Raw genomic sequence first — 27,520 nt, 5'->3', positions numbered from 1 at the left:
ATATCATAAAACGGCCTTTTTGGCTATTTTAGTAAGTGGGACCGTTCCAACCTTCACAACATGATACTGCTAGAAAATTTTATTGTCAATTGATACATGTGAGTGACCGCCTCAATCTGCGATCGATAACAAATTTTAATTAATAATTACATACAAGCAATATACAATATAAGCTGTGTTAAAGTTATCGTCGAGTAATGTATAGTGTTTTACTTGACATCAAGATCAATAATGAATCTTCGTATAAATAACAATTTTTCTTTAGTTTGCTCGCAGATGCACCTCGTTTCATATCATATTATCACTGCGTAAGTGACATATCATGATCAGTAATCTTCAGCACGCGCGAAATGAACATCGCAGTGCTCAATGTGGAATGTTTCCAAACATGTTTCGGTTCAGCAGCCTCTGCTTTTGAGATTATCGAGTTGGCTTAATATATTCACTATGCTTTAAAGGAGAATTTCAGCGTTACTTTGAGTAAGAAGGGTTTTACATTGTGTTTCACTGATCTGTCGAGAAGTATCGAGAAGAAGTGTCGAGAAGCTCGGTCGCACTGTAAACACAAAGTTCTGTAAGACCCGGCAACTGAGAGGCAGGGGCACCCAACGTGAATTTTGGGAAAATATCTGCAGTTCGGAAGACGATTTGAGATCTAGAATTTTCGGAACATTTTGTGTAAAATTTCTTGCTTGCCTGCCTCTCCTAGGATTTTCGAACATCTAAAAAATAGCAAACCGATTGTTACCCTAAAAAGGTCGCCTAGAATTTTCGAGAGCCTTTTTTCTGGCTGGAATTTTCGAAAAGATAAGGTTTGATCCCTATAATTTTCGGATCACTAGACTTTCAGCTAGGAAATCCGAACAGGTGAGAAATTTTTAGGGGATAAAAATATGCTCATATCTACCGTTTAAATACTAAAATATGTTTAACAATGCTATGTTTAAGTGGATTTGAACTATATTCTCGCTGGGTGCCCCTGTGATAAGCTTGGCTAGGTTCACTAGGAGAACCCAGGCCTGAGGAGAACCAAAAGCATGACTGATGTAAAAAAACAGCCGCTACGCTGTGAAGCTAATTGCCAAAGGAGGATTTATTACAGCATCGCGCTCATAGGAGCTCAGTTTACAACGGCAGTTACGAATAAAATTTAACCTTTCGATGCGACAAACAATTCTCTGAAGCACAATCTACCCGGTACTGACTCAAGCAGTCTTCAAAGAAATTTCCTGGCCAGAATACTGATCTGTTCTTTTGAATAAATAAAGTTTCCAATGTTTCTTTTTCAAATTTTGAGCAGGCTTGTTTACGTTGTGCCGGCTTGCATGCTGCGTGGCACCTTTCTTTGGGTTCCTATCGCACTGAAACACACCATTTATATTCACCAGTCCTTCTTCGAATTAAAATACTTATAGTCAAATTCCTTTCAAATATAACCACTTTGAAAATACAAAGTGATTGCTCGGGCATAAAACGCCCTCGAAACCGCCCAACAGATTGTAGCTCTCAGCAGACTTTACCCATTTATTATCACACATGGCGTTGAAATGTGATAAAAGATTCGAAATTTCAGCCATCTTTGGTTGATAAAAAAGTCTTCAAAATGTGGGTACTTCTAATCGGTACCGGATAGGCCACAGTAGATAGACTTTGATGAGTTTCTCGCTCGCTATTAACCTATTACCCCTCCCCCCCCCCCCCCAAAAAAAATGTTTTTCATAACTTCCCATAATTCTCTCTGTATGTCAGTTTGAAATCAGCGGGCGTATTAGACTGAACTCGGCTTTCATAGTGAGTTGTCTTAGAGTTTTTTTGGCTGCCTTGAGCAAAGTTTTCCCGAAGGCATCATTAAGCCTTATGAAGGAACAACTCTCACGTCTGGCAAAGTCTGCTGCGTCCAATATCTTCTGGTATTTCGTCTCATTTCGGGCTACACGGGTGATAATAGACTGATCCCGGGCTTGAGACGGAAAGATTGGATATTACGAGCTTTGTTGTTGGCAGTAACAAGTCTTTGGCCTCACAAAGTAGGTTCTAGGGTTGAAATCTATTAGGCAAGATGGAAATTCATGCTGATTTCTGACCAGGCCAAAAAATTGTTCGGAAGGCGGGGGCTGTATGTCTTCTCTTCAACCGTTGGTTTACATCCGGGATCTTGAATAAATCGACTGTCAGTGAGTCGAGAAAAGTTCCATGTGACGATTTATGTGGAGAAGGCGAGAGTTTTACGGAGTAATTTGACGATGTTGTGATTGCCGCGAAAGTCATTTATTGTGTGATTTACCGAAAGTGTTGACAGACAAATCTCAGGTATGTGCGGTTGATCTCGTGTTACTAGAATACTTTGTGACAAGCATAAAAACGCTTCGTGAGTGCTTAGTTCAGGTGATTTTGTCTTAGAAAGCCTATTCTGTGCTCAAAGATTGTGGATTCTTAATCTGTTTTCGGCCGACACTGAGCTGTGGGCCTCACGGTTTGACTGACTAAAAGACTACAATTTCTGGACGTTTCAAGTGTTGTTTATTTCATCGTAAAATCCTGTTACTTCTGCGAGAGAACTTTACCGTCTATTGCCAGCAATAATGCTGTCATTGTTTAGCTTCAGCTAGTGACTTTTAACTGCTTCCCATTCCACTTAGATGTCAAATAGTCAAAATGCACTTGAAATTTCTTTAGCCACGTTTTAACAAATCCAGACAGAAAAATATATAGATATATACAGTTAAAAATTAGTAAAACTAAGAGTAGATCACGAGATTATTACATAATGATGTTAAAACTAAGCAAGATGTATTTACATGTATTTGCGTGATTAAAATTTAAAACTTGAGAAATCCAACTTAGACATCAAGTTCTTAAATGTTCCGATTTTATTAGCGGCACGAAACTGATCCGGAAGAGCGTTCCAAATCTTACCTGCTGTATAACGCCACGATTTAAGTCCATAGGTGGTTGTATTTACTTTGGGTAGCTCGAGGATGTGTTTTCCTCTAAGATTATAATTAGCTGAAGAATTGTTGTTATATTTTGACTTCTGGACTATTTTAGTTGATGGGAGATTCGACGACTCGTCCCATTTTGTCCATGTTACTGACATACCCTTCGTCTGGGCCACCTGTGGTCCAAGTCGTTTATCGGCCTTCAGCTCGTAGTTATTCTGCTGATGTATCCCGCTGGCGGAGAATCTTACCAAAAGTTCGCAGTGGTGCTGCTGACTGTGTTAAGCTTTTGAAAAATTTGAGCAGATTTGCTGAATACATTTTTCGAAAGTAGAGAAAAATGCGCACACTTGATTTCAGCTTCTTTGAACAGGCCATTTCCGAGTTCCCCCGAGTCTCTGTTTCAAAACGAAGGTAAGTGCTCAGCCTTTGATATGGAAATCATTTTTCATTCTCATGCAAATAAAACTCATTTTCACAAGAAAGGTTGTGCACCTAGCCTCATTTTGAAAGTGAGGGTTTTTTGAACTCGGAAGTGGCCTATTTTATTATATGGACGCAAGTGTCTTACTGGAAAATATACCACTCGTAAAATTCATAAAAACTACATCCAGGACCCAAATGGTTTATTTTCCATAATCTCACACGTGAGTTTATCGATGATGTAATTTCGGTAATTTACCTCCGGCATTTTGAGCGAAGCGCGAAACGAGCGGGAAGCGCAAGACGAAGGGAGGAGAAAAATAAAGCGCCAGTTACCAGTCTATTTTTCTGGCTCTTCCGCCCACCTATGCCCACAAGTATTGACCAACGGCGGTGATGTTTAAATGGACCAACGAAAACAAGATCTACTTCTCAAAAATTTTCACCTTTCTGGCTACCAGAAACACCGACAGCAGCATAAAACCACAGGAATAACAACTAGTAGGGCGAAAATCACCTTCAATAATATAAGACTGGGTGCGGCAAAATTAATAAACTAAGATTTGCTCGGTCAGTCTAGTTTATGTCCAGTTTGGCAACAACGGCGAAGAAGAAAGAGGGAAAACCTGTTGTTCGAACAAATTCCATGGTCATGCGTTTCACATTATCACGAGCTTATGAGTAGTGTTTGGCCTGTCAACACTTAATTTCGAAAAGTTAGTAATTTGAGACTTTATCCAAACCTAGTTGGAAGCAATTCAAGAACATCTTTCCTCTTTTGTTTTTCCTTTATTTCTGGAACATTTGGAAATAAACGAAAGCTTCTCGAACAGCATCGTCAAAAGAACATGACTGCGTGACGGCCATTTTGTTTCAGACAAACATGCCAGAATCTCGCCAGAACAACGTGTCACCAATCAACCAATTGGAACGCAAAATTCCTGTAGTGAACGTGGGAAGAGCCAGAACAATGGGCTGGTAACAGGCGCTTTATTTTCCTCCTCCCCTTACCAGCAATATCCAGTATAAATCGTGATTGATATTGTTACTCCACGACGAAAATAATGAAAATTTTTCTCCAATACCTTCGAAGTAACTTGGGAACGCAGACATGTTTATGGTGGCCGCTTGTCTCCAACCGAAAAGTTACTTTTCGCATGGAGAGAAGCGGCGACCAAAAATACGTCTGCGTTCCCAGGCTACTTTTGAAGAGGCTCTTTCAAAGCTCCAAAATGCCTGATTGGTCATTACGAGCCGCAAGGTCGATTTTCGTGCACGCACCAGGGATCCTTAATTTCCATGGAGATACCCACAAACTGGACTCAAGTAACTACAAGGCGTTAGTCTTGACACATTTCCTTGCGCACCTCAGGTGTGCACATTAATCGCTTTCTGTCAGTTCATCTGTCAATAAACTCATTTTAGGACAGGACACAAATTTGCGTCAAATATCAGAGCTTGTCTTCTGCGCGCCGAATTTATACCATCGGAGCGAGATATTTTAACTCAGCTATGGTTCTCTTCAAAATCACTTAATGAAAATACTTGAATTCATAGTTGGTGTTAAAAAAGGGTCTTGGTGCAAGTCTTGGAAAAAAAAGAAATATTTTTTTCATTTCTTAAGCGAAAGGCAAAATCTAGCGCTTTATGAAGGTCGAATTCGAACCCTCCAAAGTAATAATTATTCGGTACGTTACCTGGTAAGTTACATATTGTCGCCGAAATGGTTTCAAAAGTTCAACGTGAAGAGCTCTGGATGTTATTTCGCATTATGTCCGAAGGACAGAAACTGTGTTCGCCGATATAAGGTAAGAGAGACCTTTATTATTTAAAAGGTAGAGGAGCAGCTTGTTATGGCTCTCGCATGCGGAGTTCGAGCACATCGGTGAAGCCGGTTTGACGACACTGAGGAAAACTGAGGAAAATATTTACTTGCCTTTGGTATTGTGTATATCCTCGATCACTATACAATAACGCACAAATATTATAATTCAAAGGGCATTTACAACACGCGCCAAAAGAGCCGTGATCCCGCCAAAATGCTCGAACCATCTAACAGAGTGTAAAAAGGGGGCTGGTAGGCAACACACGACTTTTACCTCGTGCCAAAATGCTGCTTGTTCCAAAAATTGTTTTCTCCGGTGGGTATATTATATTCTGGGTTCTACTCTTTGAATGAGTAAATGTGAATTTTGCCGCTTGTTTCATACTGAGAGGTCATGACACGCATATTGATTTTCTGCGGTTATTGTTTCTGGTCGGCATGATTTGTCCTCTGATGCAAGAGTACTTTCTTCGACCTCTTTTGAAACGTAAATCTCTTCCTTTGCGGTTAAATAAGAGTTTTAGGTTGTTTAGTCTTCTCCAAAGTGCCTCCTGGATCTGAATAGCTTGTCCGTGAATGTGATGATTCCTTCAATTTATGTCACGCTGGGTCAAGCTCGTTTAGTATTTTCTGCACGATGTTAGATTTTCACCGAAAGTGATTTACAGATCCAAATTTCTAGGAATGGATTATAGGAACGCATTTTGTGAAGAGAGATTTTTTAAGTAAAAAGAACTCGGATCCTTAAATCGATCGTGTTTTTGCTAGCCAATTGCAATTTTCATATCCTGTGTTAGTTCGGATAATTCAGTAGGGCAAAAAGCTCGTAGCCTGAATAGACCATGTTTTACTAGCTAGCCAATTGCAGTTTTCTTACGCTGTGTTAGTTTGGTTACTCTTTCCTCTCCCTCTTGGCTTCCAGGCGGCACGCCCAAGTTTAAGAGGTGAAGAGAGATTTATTTAAATTGAAACACTCGTAGCTTTAGTCGATCATGTTTTACAAGCTAGCATATTGCAGTTTTTATACGCTGTGTTAGTTCGGATAATTCAGTAGGTTATTCTCTCCTCTCCCTCTTAGCTTACAGGCGGCGCGCCCAAGTTTAAGAGGTGAAGAGAGATTTTTTCAAGGGTAAAAAACGTGTAGCTTGAATCGATCATGTTTTACTATCTAGCCAATTGCAGTTTTCATGCGCTATGTTAGTTTGGATAATTCAGTGGATTATTCTCTCCTCTCCCTCTTGGCTTACAGGCGGCGCGCCCAAGTTAAAGAGGTGAAGAGATTTTTTTCAAGGGTAACACTCGGATAATTCAGTAGGTATTCTCTCCTCTCCCTCTTAGCTTACAGGCGGCGCGCCCAAGTTTAAGAGGTGAAGACAGATTTATTTAAATTGAAACACTCGTAGCTTGAGTCGATCATGTTTTACTAGCTAGCCTATTGCAGTTTTTATACGCTGTGTAAGTTCGGATAATTCAGTAGGTTATTCTCTCCTCTCCCTCTTAGCTTACAGGCAGCGCGCCCAAGTTTAAGAGGTGAAGAGAGTTTTTTTCAAGGGTAAAAAACTCGTAGCTTGAATTGATCATGTTTTACTACCTAGCCAATTGCAGTTTTCATGCGCTATGTTAGTTTGGATAATTCAGGGGATTATTCTCTCCTCTCCCTCTTGGCTTACAGGCGACACGCCCAAGTTTAAGAGGTGAAGAGAGATTTTTTAAGGTAAAAAACTCGTAGATTGAATCGTCATGTTTTAGCTAGCTAGCCAATTGCGGTTTCATGCGTTGTTAGGTTGGATAATTTAGTAATTTTTTTCTCTCCTCTCCCTCTTAGCTTACAGGCGGCGCGCCCAAGTTTAAGAGGTGAAGAGAGATTTTTTTCAACGGTAAAAAACTCGTACCCTGAATAGACCATGTTTTACTTGCTACGCAATTGCAGTTTTCATACGCTGTGTTAGTTTGGTTACTCTTTCCTCTCCCCCTTGGCTTCCAGGCGGCGCGCCCAAGTTTAAGAGGTGAAGAGAGATTTTTTTAGATTGAAACATTCGTAGTTTGAGTCGATCATGTGTTACTACCTAGCCAATTGCAGTTTTTATACGCTGTGTTAGTTTGGTAAATCAGTAGATTATTCTCTCCTCTCCCTTTTGGCTTACAGGCAGCGCGCCCAAGTTTAAGAGGTGAAGGGAGATTTTCTTAAAGTGAATAGTACATAGCTAAAATCGATCGTGTTTTAGCTAGTAAATGCAGCTTTTTTACATTGCTTTAGTTTGTATAATTCGGTAGATTTTTCTCTCCTCTTCCAAATGGCTTACAGGCAGCGCGCCCATACTTAAGAAGCTGTGATAAAGTATAAAGTAAGTCACAGCTTGAATCGATCGTGTTTTAGCTAGTCGTTACAGAGTTGTTGTTTTTGTTCATATCGTTAGTGTGTATAATTCAGTAGATTTTTATTTTGTCTCCCTCTTAAGTCTTTAGCTCTTATGCGATGCGCCCAATCTTACGACAAGTGGTGTTGGTTTCAAAAGCGAAATGTAGTAATTGTGATTTTTTTTCTGATCTACGGCTCTCAGTCTGGACAATGTTCAGCGTGATGCCTGTGTTTGATGTACACCGGAAACCGGAAAAAAGCTAGTTTTGTCCGCGGGCGGCAATACTTTAATTTCGACAGTTTAAGGTAAAATATTAAGATAATGTCTAAATCATTTGTGAACTGTGATAGTTTTTTTTTGTGTAAATATCTCTCTTCGATCAAATGTGACAATTAGGCCAGATTTATACTAGCGATGTAAAAATTTCCTCCGTCTATGTTGAAACCGAACAAACCTCGCGGGCATCCGCTTTGGCGGGTAATCTCCCTGAGAGATAATTGAGTTGTTGTTTTCATTGTTTATTCATCAAGTTCTCAGTTGTAATTATTTTTCGGTAATATTGTTCTTATTTATTGTTTATTGAGTGGGTCGGCTGAAATTAAAGACGAAGAGTGAAGCTCCAATGCAGAATTTTTGAAGTCTATTTGATATTATGCTTTCGACAGTGCACGTGAGCAACTAGGTTGGGTGTCCACTTAAGATAAACTGGATTAAGTGTCGAAGATGAAAGATTGCTCAATAAAACGAACATTGTTGACAGCTTTAAGATAGGCTCAGGGTCTCTTGATGTAATATAACCCTCAAAACAATAGACTTGGCGCCTCGCCCTTCAGAAATATGCGAAGATTGCGACGCTGAACGTCGCAATCCCCCGAAAATCGAGCCTGCGGCTTGTAATGAGTTAAATCTCGTAACCGACCTGGATTATGGTCGGATATATCTGACAGAACACGTCTAAGTTTTCCGCTCCATTTTTCTGGGAAATATTAGAAAGCCAAGGATAATTAGAAAAGATGAATTCAGGCTTAAAATAAACTTTGAATAAACACGCAATTTTATTTTGCGTCTGCTTTGAAATCAGTTCGTAATTTAATTTGTGTTTTTAATTTATGGGGCGACGACGTTTTTTTTTTCCTGACCATCTCTACCCGATGTTTTGAAAGTGCCAACGGATTCAAACTTTCTAGAAAAAAACAAACAAACAAACAAACAAAAAAACAAACAAAACAACCCCCCCCCCCAAAAAAAACCATAACTTAAGCCAAGGACAGGTTAGCCTGCATAACTGAGGCGCTTTATGAGCCAAGCGAGGCGAACGCAGTATTTTGCACGAAGCGCGAAATGAGTGCGAAGCGAAAAACGAAGGGAGGAGAAAAATGAAGCGCCTGTTACCAGTCCATTATTCTGGCTCTTCCGCTTACCTACGCCCACAAGTAGTAGTATTGCGATCGCTGGAAAGTGGTTTCCATATGATCGCTATGATCGCTGCGATGCGATCCTAGCTAATTTAAAGTCAGTAAATCAGGCTTTTTCCAAACCTAGTTGGAAGCAATCCGAGAACATCTTTCCTCTTAAGCAATAAATTTAAACATTTGTTTTGTTTTTCTCTTGTTTCTGGAACATTTGGAAATAACAGAAAGGCTTCTCGAATAGCATCGTCAAAAGAACATGAATGCGTGACGTAACGGTTATTTTGTTTTAGGCATACCAGAGAAACATGCCAAAACAATGCGTTCAGCAATTAAACCAACCGGAACGCAACGTTTATGTAGTGAACGTGGGAAGAGTCAGAACGATGGACTGGTAACAAGCGCTTTATTTTTCTCCTCCCCTGGTCTCGTGCATCGCACTCGTTCCGCACTTCGCGCAAAATGCCGCGTTCGCTTCGCTTGGCTCATAAATCGCCTGTTATGCAGGCTAGAGACGGATAATAAGATTTTAAGAGCGACGGTCAGGAAATATCGACCATCGAGTAGCAAGGGTTGAAAAAGCGATTGCCTTCATTTTTTGTCCATAAATAGCGTTTAGGTAGATAAGTAATCTGATGTACGTTGTTCTCGCAAAAAACCTTTTATTTTCGAAAGAAGTAAGAATATCAGTTTTCGCGGTCGGAGTCTCAAATGGCCGTATTTTCAACCCGAAATTTGCTAACATCAACTCTTCTCGCGTTCGCGAATAAGGTCGCAAGGAGAAATTTGGACACTTTCCATCAATAGAACAACTCTTCTTCTTTCACTAGAAGCTACGTTCAAAGAAATATCAAGACTCGTTGAACTAACATAATTCAGAAACGAAGAACAGGTTTTTACGGTGACAAAAACTTTAATTTAGTAGTTGTTTTCTGCGGCATTTTTCTTCATGTGGTATACCTCCAAATGTTCCCGGTCCTCGTTTATTCACACATTTAGACACTCATCTAAAGCATACCTGAGAATTGGCTTGGGTTCCTTTAGGCAGCCTCCAAACGAAAGCAGCAAAGTTCGGTAAAAATAGTGAAGCGTGACCAAAATAACTTATTTAACGGCTCCAAGTTTCCTCGATCGTAAAGCAAGAAGACGAAATATCTTCCTGTTCCGTCATCCTTAGCGAATTACTATTGTCAAAGTCCATATTTTTCGATAAAAAGTGAGTGCCAGAAAAAGCGCGTTTGACTTTTTCTTCTTCAAAATACTGTCGGGATCGAAAATGTTACTCTTTCAAGAATTGCGTTGCGTTACTACCGTGATTCCGTGACTGTCATTTTAACGGCTTCGTCTCTTCAAACGTACGTTATGTCACGTGCAGTCACGGATTAGCTTGTCACGCAGAGTCGCCGTCTGGTAGGGTTTAGCGTTTTAAAATGGCTAAAATTGACCCAGTTTCACCTTTTTACCCCACTCTTTGATTGAAAAAAGAAATTTTGCAATGGGAAAACCTACAAGAAGTACAAAAAAACCGAGCCTTTAGGCTGTAAATGTCTACTTTTGTGCGTTTCGAAAGTGGAAGTGTTTACACAATTACCGCCGGCCTACCATGAAAATTCCTGAACTTCGATGGTGTCTTACGGAGATTACGTTCAATAACCCAAGCCAATTCCCAGGTATGTTTTAAATGAATGTCTAAATGTGTGATTTAAATAGCATTAAGAGAATTTGGAGTTATACCACATGTTAAACATTGCCGTCGAAAATGAGTAACGAACTTAAGTTTTTGTTATCGTGAAAACCTATCCCTCATTCTTGAATTATTTCAGTACGACAAGCTTCGCTATTGCCCCGAAAGTATCTTCTAGTGGAAGAAAAATAATTTTTCTGTTTATGGAAAGAGTCCAAATTTCTCCATGCGACTTTGTTTGCGAACGCGAGGAAAGTTAATGTTAGCGAATTTCAGGTTAAAAATTAGGGCAGTCTGAGACTCCGACATCGAAAACCGATCTTCTAATTTTTCTCACAAATACAAAGCTTTCGGCAGGAGCAATCTACTTTAGGTTTCTTATCTACCTAAAAGCTATCTATGAACAAAAAATGAAAGAAACTGATTTTTCAACTCTTGCCACGAAATTAAGATTTTGGTCGATTTTTCCTGACCGGCGCTCTTAAATGTCGTGGGCGTTAAATTTGAAGCTACAAACATAGAGATGAACTTTTGAAAACTTTCAAGTTTTTCTTGAATGTAAAATCATCTCAATTCGGTCAAAGGAATATGTACAGGGATATTCAATTGGCTTAGAATTCCGTTAAGCGCCATCTATTATGCATAGTTGTTTCGACTCCATTCATGTGAAACAGTATGAGATTGCTACATGCATAATAGATTTATGGGGCTGCACTGAAATCTCACCAAACGTTCGTAGTGGTGCTGCTCACTGTTTCAATCTTGAGAAAAATTTGAACACATGTGTTGTTGAATATAATACATTTTCCGATATTAGCGAAAATTGTATAGGGTTTATTTCAGTCTCTTCGAATTATTTCCCTTATCCAAACTACATTGAATAACTTTCAATTGGCTATTTCGCATTACACACTGACAAACAACTTCTTAATTTCACCAAGGTATGTATCAGCGACGCCATGTGAAGTATCCCTTCTCCAGCACGCCAGTCCTGCCTGTAAAGTGTCGAGAAATGCTGCCTTAAATCAGAACAAGAAGATCTGGACCTTAAAACATGATCCAGATTTACATGGCTTTGCGTTACTGAACATGACCTCTGAGCAGCTGAGAGCTATTGCTTTGCAAGATCCCTTTATAAGATACTACGCTTCGGCATATCTTCAAACCTCGCAAGCAAGCAATAAATCCTTCCACTTGTACAACAGTATAACCGCTGGTCAGGAAATCACGGATATAACAGAGTATCTGAAGTTGTCAGCGTTTTTTCAGTCGGCTCTAGAACCTGCAATTGGCGTAAGTATGTTGTTTTGTTATTCAAAGACCGTGGTCATCTGTATGAAACCTTAAGTCAGATAACTGCTAACGTTTGACATTAGAGAGTTTTAGAGCCGAGTTTACCGCGAACCTCTAACCGCGGTTTGCGGTTCGACTTTCAAACATAATTACTTCGGCGGAGCGCGAAGTAAAGGTTTCGCGACGCTCAGGAATGTATCAAAGTTACAATTTTTTGACAAGATTGGGCATGCAAAGTCTGTAGGTTTTCGGTTTTATTCGGCTATTTGACGAAATGAGAGCCGAATTAATTCGAGCTATCTCGAGATCACTTCGATTTCTTTGATTTATTCTTTAACTTTTTCGAGGAAGAAAGAATTATTATTTTGGCTTTCCCGGGGTTTGAACCGACTCACGTGTGTGACCCGTCAGATCAGAGGAGACTCTAAGTTGAGGGATTAGCCGATTGCGCTACTGCGACCCAAGGTAGTTTGGAATGTGAAAAATAGTTATAAAATGATGCACTAGTTTCGGGACAAGATTGGGCGTGCAAGTTCGTGACTTTTCGGCTTGTTTCAACTATTTCACGAAATGAGACCGGACTACTTCGTGATATCTTGAGATCACTTCGAGTTTAGTCTTTAATTACTCGAGGAATAAATAGAGGATATTTCGTGGCCGCGCAGAGACACGAAATTTCTCTTCGAGTGTTGAAAAACATTTCACGAGTGAGCCCTCCTTTCGAACTGTTTTATGATGAATTGAAAGTTACAAAATGCTGCAAAAAATGCTTTCATGCGTTGCGTGACTTTCTCGAACGTTCTCTACGCTTTTGGATTATCCAAGAATAATTAATTAGGGCATGTTTCCATTTCATTATGTCAAACGGTATACAAGTTCTAAGCGAATTCTTTTGAAGAACTAAGTTTTTTCCCACGAGCTGGACTGCTGTGTTTAGTCAAGTGTGACGAAGGTCGATTTTCAGGTATTGTGTTTACAAGTTCCCGGAAGCCGTAAGATATCTGAAGTTCAAGTGAGAGTTTGTTATTATTGGTAGAGGCTGTTTAGTTTTACTCAAAGTTCAAGTCAAGTTTGTGTTGGTGGATGCTGTGTTTTAAAGCTCTGTAAAGGCTATGTTCCTTTGGTGTTAAACTTCCTTGTGTTAATCCGACATCCCTGCGTGCTGATAGTCAGTGAATAATTATCCTCAAAACATTCGAACTCGTGACTTTGACTTTGAGCCAATTCCATGCTCAACGTAATTGACTCCTTACCCATGCCTTACATATCTTTAATCAGTACATGAGACTGCTATGCTGTTTTTGAAGCCTGATGTGACTAAGGAAAATAGAGAATTGTTTTTTAGAAGGATTTGTATGGAGTCATCAGAGCATAAATGGGCTAATATCGCGGAGACAATTTGTCCTGAAAAGCTAGTTTTTGGCAAGTAGGCCTCTTGGATGTTGCTCTTTTCAGAATATCCTGACAAATCCCATAATTTCACACCTTACTCTTACCATATTTGATTTCTTACTATTCCTCCGCATTTACAATTAATTAGTTCCATAACCACGACGCCGAAGTGTACGCTAGCTCCGTAGCGTCTTGTTCGATTTAGATTGGCGGTGGATTAAATTACGGCCGCCATTTTGAATCAGCAGCCATGAATGGCACTTGTTTTCAAGATCCAATAGGATTTATAAAATTTAGCATTGCGCCCGAATTTGTGTCTCTTTTAATGGACAAAGACTTGCTTCACAACATTTTTGTATCATTAAGTAGGATGAAACAAGAATTATACACTAAAAGCTTTCAAGTAAATGACGTACGTGAAAACCTACCTCCCCACGTTGAAAACGCACGTCGTAAACCTCAAACGTGACGCGAAGGACTTGTCACGTGACCTCCAGCGGTTAGAGGTTCGCGTAAACTCGGATCTAAAACTCTCTATTCAGTTAAGAGTGAACGGGGCTAAATATCAGGTTATATGCGCAGGTGATGTAATAGATCTTATATTTGAATTTTAAAATCGCCTCCGTGACGTCAGTGTATTGCTAGAGTAAACTGATGTTACAACGGCCAACTTAGTTGACGCTAACAATATCGCTTTCGTTTACTGAGAATGTTTGAATTTAAAACACTCTTTGTCCATGCAAATTCTATGCAAAGAAATTAATATATTGTTTTGTCAATTGCACATGACTAGCCCACCATGTTGTATGTGTTCCCTGATTGTATATGTTAACTTTCCTGTCGTAAATTGTAACGGTCGTGACATTGTTAAGACGCGTGGTTTTCTTTTTCTTTTGACGCAACGAAAATTAATGACAGTTAAATCAGTATTAAAACAAAAGAAATTCTTGGCCCAGCATCAAACTCAAGTCCTTCGACGGTGTATCTCTCCAAAAAGCTTTCCATATGACACCAACACTACCACACACCCGTTCAAATCTGAAAACTGAAATCCACTTTTACATTAGTTTCCTGAGTTTCTTTCTTAACCTTGAATTACAAAATTAGAGCGGTTTACTATATGATGACTCTGTCTATTTACGGATGAGAAATAGGAAAGGCTTGTGTTGTTGTTTTTTTTCTTTCTATTACAAAGTGAACGTCGATCTATTTTCGAAAACGTGGTATTCTAACATACGTCTGGTGGCGTTGCAAAATGTCGGCTGTTTTCCTGGTGCTATTTTTCGCGTACAAGTATGACATTTTTTTTTTATCTCTCTACACTGGTGTACTTAAATCCCAATGAAACTTGCAAGGCAAGATAACGTGTCGGATAAATCAAAAGATTTAAAATAGATGCCTACAGTGGGCGTACATTGGGCTACACTTTGTAGTGGTCTAAATACTTTGGAAGGTATTATGCTTATCTCACCTTTTTGCATGCTGAGTGTATAACTACTTCTATCCCTCCTTCCTGATCATCCGTCCGATATTTTAGGGACCTTACGATCCCACAAAGGCAACGTCCATGAAAACGTCGCTGAAAAATAGACTCCGCATTCTTTTAAACCATTTCGCGATTATCCCAAGTCACCCAGTTACTTAAAGGAAGGGAACTGAATTTATGTTGGAGCTGAAGAGATTAGGGATGACGCCCGAGTTCAGACAGATTAGAGATGGTAGAATTTATCGCCTTGCCGTTCCCGTCTTCAAAAAAAACCCGTAAAATTTAGTCATTTCACGTTGTAGTCGCGCAGGGACGGCCAGGAAATGTACAAAAAAGCGTGATGCACCAGCAAAGTTGTTTTTTTTGCTTACTAAACCTATTGCTCTTTGACGCTGCCGTTGCCGTTGCCGTCGCCGTCGCAGTCGCAGTTTCTTAAGGTGCCTTTTGCCTCTTTGATTGAGACAACGAAAACTAATTTTTAATTGGGCTGTGCCGGCCGCCCAATAATCAGGCAGCAAATAGACTTTGATATTTGTTACCATTAGGAGTATGCTCGGCTGCCATCACGATATGAAGCCTTCGTCGACAATAAGCCCGAGTGGATAAATGACAAGCACTTCACTCAGCAACGCCTGGCAGGTCCCAATCCCATGTCACTAAAGCGGGTGACAGTTCACGGACAAGGTACGTCTCTGCCTACGCGACCAGTTGTTGCTTAAACAAAGTGTATCTTCAAATCTCTTCTCAAAGGGTAATTTTCCGCGTACATGACGTTTAAACGATGTGGGTACTAAAAGTTACCTTTCAGTAGAGGGAAAGAGATGGAAAACTTTAATCGTCAGAACTCAGTGCCAATGAAGTTAGCAAAATCAATGGCACTCGGAGACTTGCTTTCAACACACTTAAACTTTATAAGGAACGTATTATAGGACATCCTATAAGGTATAAGATACTTTCAGTACTTTCAGTTAAGTATTGTTATAAATAGAATGATCGGGTTCTATTTCTTTAAACTCGCTCAATCGATCTGACTCGGTTGTTGAAACAAGGAAGGACTCCAGAATTTATCCATCGTCTGTAAAATCAGGTCATGTTTGATCGTTTCTCCAAGCAGGCAAGATAGATCCATCTCTTCCGCTGGAGATCTCCCGCTTTTGTCCCACAACTGGCATGGAGAAAAAAGATCTGTTTAGTTCTGATACCATCATAAACCCTTCATTAATCAAGCTTTATAGGTCAAAATGGCAAGATATTGGCCTCGTTCGTTTTTTTGCAAATTTCTTATTGACCACAACTGGATCGGTCCTTTGAAAACGCAATAAATCGAGCTTGACCAATATCTAGGTCCTCGTAACCTTATTCGCTTGTACAAAACACACATATTATAATGCTACCTTAATTTATTTATTTCGTGTAGAAAAGAGACAATGCACAGTAAAAACGACTGACGGAAGATGGTGCCATTTCCCGTTTACTTATCGTGGTAAAGTCTATCACAAGTGTACAACTAAAGACTATCATAGACGTTGGTGTTCAACGAGTCCGAAATATATCTTCAAAAATAATTTTGGAAGATGGGGAAACTGTCAAGGTAACAAAAGAAACATTGTTAATTGTTACTCTATTTTTTTTTTGTGCTACTCACTTTATATTTAATAATATTTAATTTGTATTACGCCTCCCTCTTCTTTAGGTAATGAAGAACAGGGAATGGGTAAGTTCAATTTGTTTATTTTACTGGTTAATGGTAAGTGCTAATAAATAGAGTTACAAACCAAGCAGGTGTCCCAAAATAATAGTGTGGGGGCTGTCAGTGCCTCATTCTACTGAGCCATACTGTCAGGGGCACCCAAGGACTGTTTTCTGTAAAATAACTGTTCGGAGAAGCAAATATTGCATAGAATTTTCTATTACCTTAGGAGGGCTAAAGACTGGCTAAAAGTTCTAGATGACCGTTCCATCCATGTGCAATTTTCGAAGCTTATCTAATAAATTCCCTACAATTTTCTGAAGCTTGATTTTCACATTTCACTTCCCAAGTTAGGCTATTTTTCGTACAAAGAGGGAAACCAGAAATTGTCGGATTCTAAAATGTGATGGAGAGAGGAATCAGAAAATTTCTCACTTTCGTAATACGTCAAATTGCATCTAAAATTTTCGGGAAAATAATACTCAAGCGCTTGTAATTTCGAAAAGACTCAAGTTGCCCTAGGATGACAAAACAGAATGATACAAATTTTATAGCGCTGCTTAGAATGCATTTCTAGAGATCTAAACTGAAGTACTCTGGATAGCCTAAAAAGTGTTTTCAATGCGTTTAGGAGGAAACCGCCGTTGACTGCCCCTGTACTTAGTCTCCTTCGCAGCCGTTATTAGGGTCGTCACGCAACGCTCCTCTCCACCAACTACTAGTGGGGAGGAGCGTTGCGTGACGACGCTAATAACGGCTGCGAAGGAGACAACCCTATACTGTGCTTCTTCCTTTTCATCAAGTATTTGTTGATGCTATCGAGTATATAATGGGCTCAGAAAATGTAGTACTCTAACTATTTTTTTTATTCGAAAACAGGTTTGACAGGAATTTGTTTGCGTACAAATAAAAAATGTTTATGTCTCTTAGTCACTGAATGAGTTTTATTAGTTTGCTAAGAGGAGTACTGACTCCTCTTCACCAATTCAGCTTAAACATGTGTTATTCAGCAGAGAAGGGCTGTGTGCGGGTTCCAAGTTATTGATTAACAGAATATCACGAGATAAATCGGACAATTACTAGCCGGAAAATCACTAGCTGGGAAGTTACTTGCCGGAATATTACTACAGCTGTAAAACTACTAGTCACGAGCAAAAGAGGAGCTAGCTCACTCACTCTTATCACGAGTTCGTCTGGAAAAGTACTTAAAAGAAAAAAAGGTTTAAAGGCTTGTTTATGGTGGAAAGTGCACTTAGCTTATCCAGCTAGTTTACAGGCACTCCACTCAAATACTTAGAAACAAATAATTTAAACATAACATAACAGGATTAAAAACCCTAACTGGCGGAAGGCAACCGGTTGGCTATTTGCAAGCGTGGCTGAGGCTTAGAACTCGGGAAGACCGAGAACAAATCCAGCAAGTGGCCAGGGGCGGACTCGAACCTAGGACCGAGGGATTACGAGTCCAGGGCGCTGACCTCTCGGCCACGCTGCCTCCTTGAAGCCTTGACTTCATTTAAGGTTAGGGTATATATGAGACAAGCTGTGTTCCTCAAAGTCGTCCTCTGTCTCCAGACTTGACACGCGCTGCGAATTTGACCCTCCTCCTCCCTATCTCCGCCTCTTTAATTCTTAATGGTGCTTTCATCTTACTTTGGGTGCCTTTTTCTCGTGCCTTCAACTCCGCCATCTTGCGTGGCCAAAATTTTACCCAAGTACTTCGTTGTTGCTCATTTCTTTAGGCGCTCTTGCAAACAAAGCTCGAGCGGATGACCCCGAAATTTAGGGTATAAAAACAAGCGGGTAAGGAGGCACAATTAACATATCTTATACGAAAGCTTTTTTCCTGTGCTTTCAGACGACGAGGACTGCAGTGTAAAGACCACAAAAGGTGAATGGTGCCATTTTCCATTTACCTATTATGGAAAGAAATATACGAAGTGCACTAAAGATTATCACAATCGACCGTGGTGCTCAACCACAAAAAACTACAGAGGCAAATGGGGAAATTGCAAAGGTAAACCCTCGCGGAAGACGCATATCTTTTCCCTAGGTTTGCGCTAAAAGATGGCTCTCCATTTACGTTTTTGCTAATCTACCTAAAGTTTTCACATATTAGCCAAAAATGATGTTAAAATCACCGTGAGGTTTTTTTTTTTTTTTTTTTCATCTTTAATAACATTTATTCAATCAACAATCAACAATCAAAAATACTTACAAACACTACGATACTTACACTACTTACAATAAAATATTTAGAATACAATAGACTAAGTTACTTACTCTGTTTACAATGTAAAGACTTACAATACTCAGTACTTACAACACTACCTACTCACTACTCACACTACAATACACTATTTACAAGCAGTTCTAATTAGTAATTGTACTTCAAAACTAACATTTACAATCACCGTGAGGTTGTGACTTTGCTGATACTTAACTTCTAAACAAGTCCCCTTAAAAAGTGTCAAAGAGAATCGTTCCTGTTTAACTATTACAGTCAGTGATGGAAAAAAACTGCCAACCGGTAGATCGATTTCACTTTCGTGATCAGTAGCTATGCAGATATGCAGATTTCTGCGAACAAACAAAACGTTTTTACTTGAGAAAAGTGTTCAATTGCCACTTGGATTATTTTTGACACTCGATCTACTTTGTTCTATATTATTGGTGAGGTAAGTAAAATGTAAGGAAATGAAATTAAATGAAATAAAACAAATTAAAAATTAAACCGTTATCCGTAAATTAGCCATCACCTCATTGAGGTAAAGACACTTTTCAACTGATTTTGGTTTTGTTCTTTGCAGGGAAAGAAGAGAAGAGAGGAGAGCAGCGTGGTAGGTACATTAAACGGTTGCGATCGATCCCAAAAAAATTAATTTAAATTCTAACCCTCGCGCCAAAACCTGATCCCCCAATCTTGGAGTTCCAGGAGCAATTTGAACTTGCCAGGATTTACAAGTTACCAAGGCCGGAATTCTTACCTAAAACAGATTTAAAGGCATTTGAATTCCTTGCTTTTGAAATTATATTTGTTTGAGATCTATTCACTTCATCGTTTTATATTACCACAACGATTGTATTACAATCGTGTTGAGTTGTTAAAAATATATAAAAGCACTGAATATACTGCTGATACTTCGGTCTCATAAAAAAATAAACCGGTGGATCAGAAGTCCGATTCAACTAGTCTGCATAGATCACTGAATCTTAAAACTTCGATTCGGGTTCACTTTTTTGACATTTATCTGCCAGCTAAATTTTAATGGCAAACACTCGAACGCAGTTACTAATCTTCGATTATTGCTACTTGCTAGCTAGTTTAAAAGAAAAAAGATATTTTATGCGTTACCTTACAATTATAGTCTTATCCTTATTAGGACCAATAGGACTTGATTGGAAGGAACTAAAGGCAACATTGAATCCCACCTTTAAATGGCAAAAAGCCGTTCAAGCAGCTCTGGATACAGACGACTCTTTAGAATCGGTATGGATAGTCCTAATACTTTGAAATAAAAAGAAAAAAAAAAAAAACAGCCAAACTACACATGTATCGCTTTTTATTTTATGGATCTGTTTGCAATTTCATTTCCTCACTGGATGGAATAGTACTCATGAAAAAAGGTTAACTAGATAATGTAATGACGACAAGAAATGTGTGACTGGCTCAGTGATCGTCTAAGCAATACTGCGCAAATAGGAAGTTGATCAACAGTGCAAGTAGACAATTAATACAAAGGAAATTAAATCATTTTGTTAAATCTGGTGAAACGTAACGACTGCTCCCAATTTATCGATAAAATACAATAAAATAGAAATACGTGTATCGCAGAACCTCGCGAGGCTCGGGGGGAGGCCTATAAAATGTCAGGTATGGGAAGGGGGAGAGAATTGGAACAAATTGTGTAGCTTGAAAGGGCGGGTTTCAACACTGGCTCTAATACTGGAAGGTGAGATGTAGTTAATCTCCTTTTGGCTGAGGTAAATTTGAACCCAGTGCTCTGTCATGAAAAAGGATTTTCTTGCGAAGTGAACTACAGCAACGAGACTGTTTACACTTGTTGTAGTACATAATCACACTTGACAACTAATTGTTTGCAACAGTAAGGTACAAATCTTATAATCACTTATACTAAAATAGAAATTACATGTAGCAATGTCTCCATGATTAAGGATGCAGTTGAGAAGAATTATGAAAGTGATCATTTCTCATAATTATTGTTATGCGGTACCCTCATTAGCAACGAGTCATCTCTGTAAAAAGTACCAAATCATTTATAAAAGTGTTCATAGTTATTTGTGTGCATGCATGAGAAACAAATACCCATGGAGGAGTGAATTTGTAGGAAAAGTGTCCGCAGCTGTGTTTATGTATAAGGCTGCTAAACATAGATACAGCTATTTCGAGAAAAGTTGTCGGAAAAAGTGCACGCGACAATCCCGAAAGGTGTTGTGGGTGGTTTTGAATTCACTGTTGTCCAAAGAAGTTAAAAAAAAGGATACGAGAGGCCACGGACGTGTGTTTGCGGGAGCTAAAAGAAAGCAACAAAAGTAGGTTCGACAGCTACAGTGTCAGGAACAGTGTATTGATCATATCCCATATTACCTTTCGGGATTGTCGCGTGCACATTTTCTCCGACAACCTTTCTCGAAATAGCTGTATACATTTTACCTAGGATAGTTTTGGGGAAGTAAATGTAACGAAAATTGTAACGAAAATTTTGTTTACAAATGTAACGCTTCCCTACATGTCACACATTATCAGTGTTCTAAAATAAAGGTTACTGTAAAACCCATCGTTGCTCATGGTTTAAAGGCTGATCGGCTGTCTTCAGTCCATTGGAAAGATAGTCTTGACGTGCATTGTACTGATCGTGTGTCTCTTGCTGCCTATCGTTGCATCGAAGAAGATAATTTTGATTGTAAACTTCAAGCGTTGCCTGATCTCCTCATCGCTTTTTGAAGCGTTGGCACTCGGTGTTCCCTCTCTTCACCGGTTTGTTTGCAGTGTAATTGTAGTATTTTGTCTCTACCTCTGTACATGTTTGTGGTCACCGTGTTGACGACGTTGCCATCGCGGTGCTAAGCGATGTTCTCTCTGCTTCGCGCTTTGTTGTTGTCGTCGCCTACTCCGCGCTGGGCGCTGCGAGTTTGCAGCTCGCTTTGATCCACGCGCGGTCCACGCACTGCGTGCCTTTCTTAATTTAATTTAATTCCTATTTTTCCATTTATTATTAAAAATTAGATTTGTAAATTAGTCTTTTTCTCCTTCTTCTTTCTTTGTTCCATTTTGTAAATTAAATCGGAAGAGCCAAGTAGTGGGGATTTAATAAAGATACTGTACTGTACTTCGCGCGCTACGAGATTATAAACTCTCTTTGCGAGGCGCTTCGCTCGGAATAAATAAATAAATAAAAACTTAATATCTCACCTTGTATCGAAGGAAAAAAAAAGATCGATTTCATTTGATCCCTTTAAATAGTCGTCAATGCATCAAGGTTACATAAAAAACTCCGGGCCTGTTCATTATCAAACAATACATAACCTAGTAAGACCTGTGTTGCATGACAAATTAAAAACATGGGAGAATAATTAATTACTCTGCTTGTATTTAGCTATAGGCGTAAAAGAAACTCTCCATTTTGCTGTTTGACCAGAGTCAGCTTATTTCCAGCCAGGCAGTTGTACTAGGTATTTATTTCGTTCAAGAAATTTGAACGACGGTTCCACTTTTTTTGCTTTGCAGGCTATAGATCAGGGCCGCATTTACGCTCTACGATATGAGATGTGTGACGACATGGCAAGATCACCAGATCTTACTGATAGAGATCCTCGAAGAAAAATGTGGAACTTTCTCTCTCCTATCGCCTTGTTTGCATCTAAGGGGAATAAATACGGCAAAAATGAGCTTGTTCCTGTGGCCATTCAAATGGATTATAAACCAGGTAAAATGCTAAATACATGTGACTGACTGAAAATGCTCAAGTACATAACAAGAGCTAGAGAATAGCTCATTCTCTCTTGTACATAACTAACTGTAATCGGTAGATATCTGCCAAAATTGTCCTTCAATACGGGGAAAGGATACGTCAGCACGGTATTTTACATCAGTTTTACAATTGTTTCGCGAAACTAGTCTAAACTAGGCTATTTCACTGTCGTTTTACAAAGTTACATTCATTTAACTACATATATTTATGTAGTTGAAATTGCAGCGCAGGCGGGTTTCCCAAGTAATACATGATGGGTTTGGCTTAAAGATCAGAGGCCAGGAGAGCTACCTGTTATACCAGTTTTCGGAAGGCTTCCCAGCCATTCCTATTATCTGTCTCTTTTGAATAGGAAACTCAAACATTAAACTCTAAACCTGATTTCACTTTAAACAATATCACTCTATCACTCTCTTCCAAAAGTTTTTTTTTTTAGCTTTCAAGGACCACTTAGTGAATGTCCGTTGAAAAACCCAGATAAATAGTACCTAAAAATTAGACTTGGGAATCTGGAAAGAGCAACTTCTGAAAATAAAAGCGAAGATACAGTGCGACAAAGTCGAGAAATCTTAATAACAACTGTACGTAAATTTGCCACGAAGCCATATGTTCATTAGGTTTCTACACATCTCTTTTGAACTTGGCAACTTTATTGATTTTAGGGCACGCTTTCCAACAATGTTGATCTACGTTGAAAGCCAAAAACGTAGAAGGATCTAATAGAATCATTCTACATCTTCATTTATCTGTTTAGCAATGTAACAGCCCTTACCGGGTCAACTTATAGTAATACTGTTTTCTTCAGATTCAGCGGTGTACACTCCTGAAGATGGCGGTAACTGGATGCTGGCTAAGCTTAATGTCCAAATCACAGATCTCGGCTACGCACAAATCGTGGAGCACCTCGCAAAGGTGATGATATTAATATTAAAGTGCTGTACATATTTCATATATGTCTTTTCTTAAGACTCTTCTAATAATGATAATGATAATAATAAACGCTATCTTTCTTGAAATTTTTCTTTTCAAGATTCACTATCTGATGGAGCCATTTTGTGTTATACTAAAACGGACCTTTTCATCCCAGCATCCTCTGCATCAAATACTCAAGTTTCATTGCAGGGAAATAACTGTCCCAAACACATTTGGAACTCCAAAGCTTGTAAACGAGGAAGCGTTTATGGATTTGCTCTTTGCGCATGGCAATACCGGCACCATAAGGCTTCTGAAAGACTCTCATAAAGTAGCCACGTGGGAGGTGACAAATTTGAAAGAAGAAGTAAAGGTTTGTTGTCATCCTATCTTACTTTCTTTGGTCATCAAAAAGAGCTGTGACACGAATCTAGCCAAATTCAGGCAGTGGAGGCTGAAATTAAATTAAATTAAATTAAATTAAGAGAAACATAAAAATATTACTGCTTAAAACATTGAAGGAAGGTTAAAATAACACAACAGATACAACAGATGCCACGGATGGGCCAAACTGAAGAAGATTGAAACGGATTGAAATTAGAGTTTTTGAAAACTGTTCAGCCTAACATTTTTTCAAAGTTGATCTCTGCCGGCTGTATGCAACTTCAAAAATAATGCTCAGGAGACATATTGGTTTGTCTCGAATCTCTGATTTTGTCATTTACATGAAATTTCTTTGCTTACTTTGAGTTTCATAGCGATGAAGGGCGAGTAATCAGCAAATTTAAACAAAATAAACTGGACGTCCGTGAAGAAGCCCCTTTAATGAGCGGTGTGATCAAGAAAAAAATGAGGAAGGGATTACAATCGAGATTTTAGAAAACTAGTTTTCCTCACTCTACACAGTAATTATTAAGGAGTTATAATAAACTCCTCTAGTGAGGTTAATGTAACTCCTTACAGTGGAGTTATTTTTTGGGGAGTTATTGTAACTCCAAAAAGGAGTTTAAATAACTCTTTTTCAGGAGTAAGAATGACCCCAGATATTGAGGAGTTAAAATAACCCCCCAAAAGGAGTTATCCTGTGTATGAAATTTTTACTCCACTTTCAGAGTTAAATTAACTCCAAAAAGAGTAAAAACAACCCATGTAAGGAGTAAAAATAACCCCTTTTTCAGAGTTATCTTAACTCCAGACTGGGAGTAAAAAGAACTCTTTTTCAGGAATAAAAATGACCCCAAATTTGGAGTAACCCCCAAAAAGGGGTTATCCTGTACCTCCATTTTTGGAGTTATAATAACTCCCTAAACATTCCGGTGTAGCAGTTTTTCATCTCTGTTGTTTATAAGTGTAAATAAATAATTATAATGCTTGAGAGACAAATTTGTTTGTCAGGAAGGTGTGATTTTGTCTTTTACAAATAATTTCTTTGCTGAAGGTACGTTCCGAAGTGAGTAAGGGGGAGCAAAAAGGGGAGTAAATTAGACTGCTGTGAAAAAGCTCCTTTAGATGAGAACATTAATCCATGCAGTTATATCAGCTATTTCTAACATCAGTTCTCTTGAAACCTAAATCAGAGCTTGATACTTGCCTCAGAAGCACCAAAATTTCCACTTTTTTATGACATCTTTTTGTCATAACATGCTTTATGACTAAAACGTGGACTAGGCTGATTGATGCCGGTGAGATTAAGGTCCATGGCCTAAAACTATTGCCAATTAACATCAAATTTATGTCGGGACTCGATCTGAATTTAGATGAAACTATGCATAGCTTATGGATATGAATGATTCGCTGATTCAGTCAGCGACATGAAACTTCAAACCCTGGCATCAAAAAAGGAACGCTACCTTATTATTTATAAGAACTTTCGTACATGAAGAATTTAGGATTTAGCTCTATGCCCGCACACCAGAGTTTTGATTACGTTTTGTCTTGACCTTTTTATGTGTGTGGTGTTAATACACCTTAATAGAAACGTGGACTAGATGACAGGAGACTTATTCCTTACTTTCCTTACCGTGATGATGGCGAGGAGATTTTAGGAGTAATCGATGACGTGGTGGAGAAATACGTTTCTTTGTAAGTATTTTCATCCGGCAAAGTTATTGGTCAGGAGAGTTGATAATATATTTTTTTGTACCTTGGCATATTAAAGCGTATGTTAAAAATTTGTTTAATCATTCATACAAAATATTTCTAAGTTCTTAATAAAATACTCACTTTTTCATAGACTTTCTTCAAAAACATTACAAATCTACAATTATTGAATTCGGCTTCGTGTCATCTGAAGAATTATAGGGATCGAGTAGGGTGTCAGCCTCGGCGGATATCACCCTCCGAGATCTTCATAATTCTTCAGATGATACGAAGACGAATTCAATAATCGTTTTATTATTCATTCAAAATAATTCCTAGTTTAAAAAAAAAAGCAAGCTAAAACATGCTTACCTACATCGATGTTAAGTTCATCTCGATAGTGCATGTTTATCAGGTAGTTTAGGAAATAAATGGCTGTTCAGGTTCTTCGATACTATGACATGAAGGAATACAAAACTCTGAATACAATTTTTGTCAACGATTCATTAGTTTGAGGAAGTTATTGCATGAACAATAATAGCTTCATAACGACATAGCCAAATTTCTTTCAGATATTATAAAGACGATAAAGCTGTCCAGGAAGACAAGGAACTCGAGGCTTTCCTCAATGAATTATCTCTCAACGGAACTGGAGAGAATGGCGGAATTGGAAGAGTGAGTATCAGTATACTAATGATATTTGTACCTCCAGTATAATTACGTCACTAACCGGTAACGTGACTTTCAGAAAATCAGACAACATTAGGCGCAATGAAAATCAAGAGTGGTAGCAGTCCATCCAAAATGATAGCAGTCCCTCCAAATTCCTTTGTAGATTTAACGGGGAAGACGTACACGTACTTTTTCAGCGGGTGCACTTCATTTAAGATTTGTACAATGCAGTTACTCTGGAAGTGTTAAAACTTGCACTACTTCAAATTTAATCATAATCGTAGTCCGGCCTGACGAAAAGTTTCGATTGCCACGTTTTTTTGGAGACGACTGAGCCTATCAGGGCTATAATAATGGAAGTCAAGCCAAAGGGAATGGTTATATTTTTGAGCTTTCGTGGTTAACCCCGTGTTGCTCCTCAGTATTTGTAATTTAGGTGCGTTTTGTCTATAAACTTTACGGTTTTCGGTACGGTTGAGTAATAAATAGATAAATAATGAATTTCTTCAAGCCTGGTGACCAAAACGTTTCCGCTAAAACTGAACAGATGTCAAATTGTTGGGTACTTATACATTCTTTATTTAAGCTATTTCCACTTAAATTACCGACAGATACAAAAGTTCCCTGCAAGAATTGACTCCAAAGAAGAACTCTGTGATATTGTTACCCGGATCATCTCGCACCTAAGCCTGCAGCACACCGCATGCAACTTTCTGCTGGCAGATTATGCTGTGTACATCCCTAATCTGCCAACGAAACTGTACAATGATACCAGAGTTAAAGAGGGTGAATTCTCCGTTTACCGACTCCCAAACAGGGTTACATCTGCGGTAGGCACAACGTTCTTTTCTAAGATTATTAAAACTTCAATTTCGTTGCCCTTTTAACTTTGGGTGAATAGTTATGATTCATAGATCACAAAAATATAAATTCCGAGGTTATGGGTCGAGCGAAAATTAATAACCGGGGTTTAATAATCAAGTAAATATTATTCACGATAAGACATAATGTTGACCTTATTGAAATTATTTTGTACCATCTGTGCTACTCTGCGAAAAATAACTTTTGATTCTTAATAGGTGACATGCTTTTTTACCTGTATTTAAAACTATGGAAACTAATTGACTGGGGACCAACTAGAAAACTTCCAAGTTAAATTAGCCTTCAGGCTCTAATAATGCCTTTGAAAATACCGGTGTCTATTTTTTTGTACTAAAAAAAAATTGCAAAGTGTTCATTTATTAGTAAATGAACCAGAAGAGCAAATATAGTCTATCCATGTCTATTGAAAAGTTGGTCAGCCTGGAGCTTAATGACTGTTTTTCGCAGTTTATAATTTAATGAATTAAATTTAATACTATGT

The 27,520-nt window shown here is 38.7% G+C and overlaps 1 protein-coding gene and 1 long non-coding RNA gene across 3 annotated transcripts in view; both read left to right on the top strand.

Moving 5' to 3' along the window:
• The window catches only part of LOC140940867 (uncharacterized), a 66,814-nt gene that overhangs the window by 26,541 nt on the left and 12,753 nt on the right, over positions 1–27,520 (top strand). The gene's annotated exons all lie outside the window — the stretch shown is intronic.
• Positions 1–27,520, top strand: part of LOC140940850 (polyunsaturated fatty acid 5-lipoxygenase-like) — a 28,205-nt gene that overhangs the window by 246 nt on the left and 439 nt on the right. Inside the window, exons 2-14 of one of the 2 annotated variants that reach the window (XM_073389816.1) lie at positions 11,582–11,933; positions 15,357–15,495; positions 16,229–16,402; positions 16,505–16,525; positions 18,360–18,518; positions 19,312–19,341; positions 19,885–19,991; positions 22,251–22,449; positions 23,300–23,406; positions 23,525–23,779; positions 25,382–25,488; positions 26,058–26,160; positions 26,769–26,987. In XM_073389816.1, coding sequence (XP_073245917.1) covers positions 11,582–11,933; positions 15,357–15,495; positions 16,229–16,402; positions 16,505–16,525; positions 18,360–18,518; positions 19,312–19,341; positions 19,885–19,991; positions 22,251–22,449; positions 23,300–23,406; positions 23,525–23,779; positions 25,382–25,488; positions 26,058–26,160; positions 26,769–26,987 — 1,972 coding nt within the window. Of the gene's footprint in view, positions 1–11,581; positions 11,934–15,356; positions 15,496–16,228; positions 16,403–16,504; positions 16,526–18,350; positions 18,519–19,311; positions 19,342–19,884; positions 19,992–22,250; positions 22,450–23,299; positions 23,407–23,524; positions 23,780–25,381; positions 25,489–26,057; positions 26,161–26,768; positions 26,988–27,520 lie in introns of both variants that reach the window. The other variant, XM_073389815.1, reaches the window with a different exon arrangement.

This window comes from Porites lutea, chromosome 6, assembly GCF_958299795.1.
Source record: "Porites lutea chromosome 6, jaPorLute2.1, whole genome shotgun sequence".
NCBI lineage: Eukaryota > Metazoa > Cnidaria > Anthozoa > Scleractinia > Poritidae > Porites > Porites lutea.
This window is presented reverse-complemented; position numbering and strand designations above follow the sequence as displayed.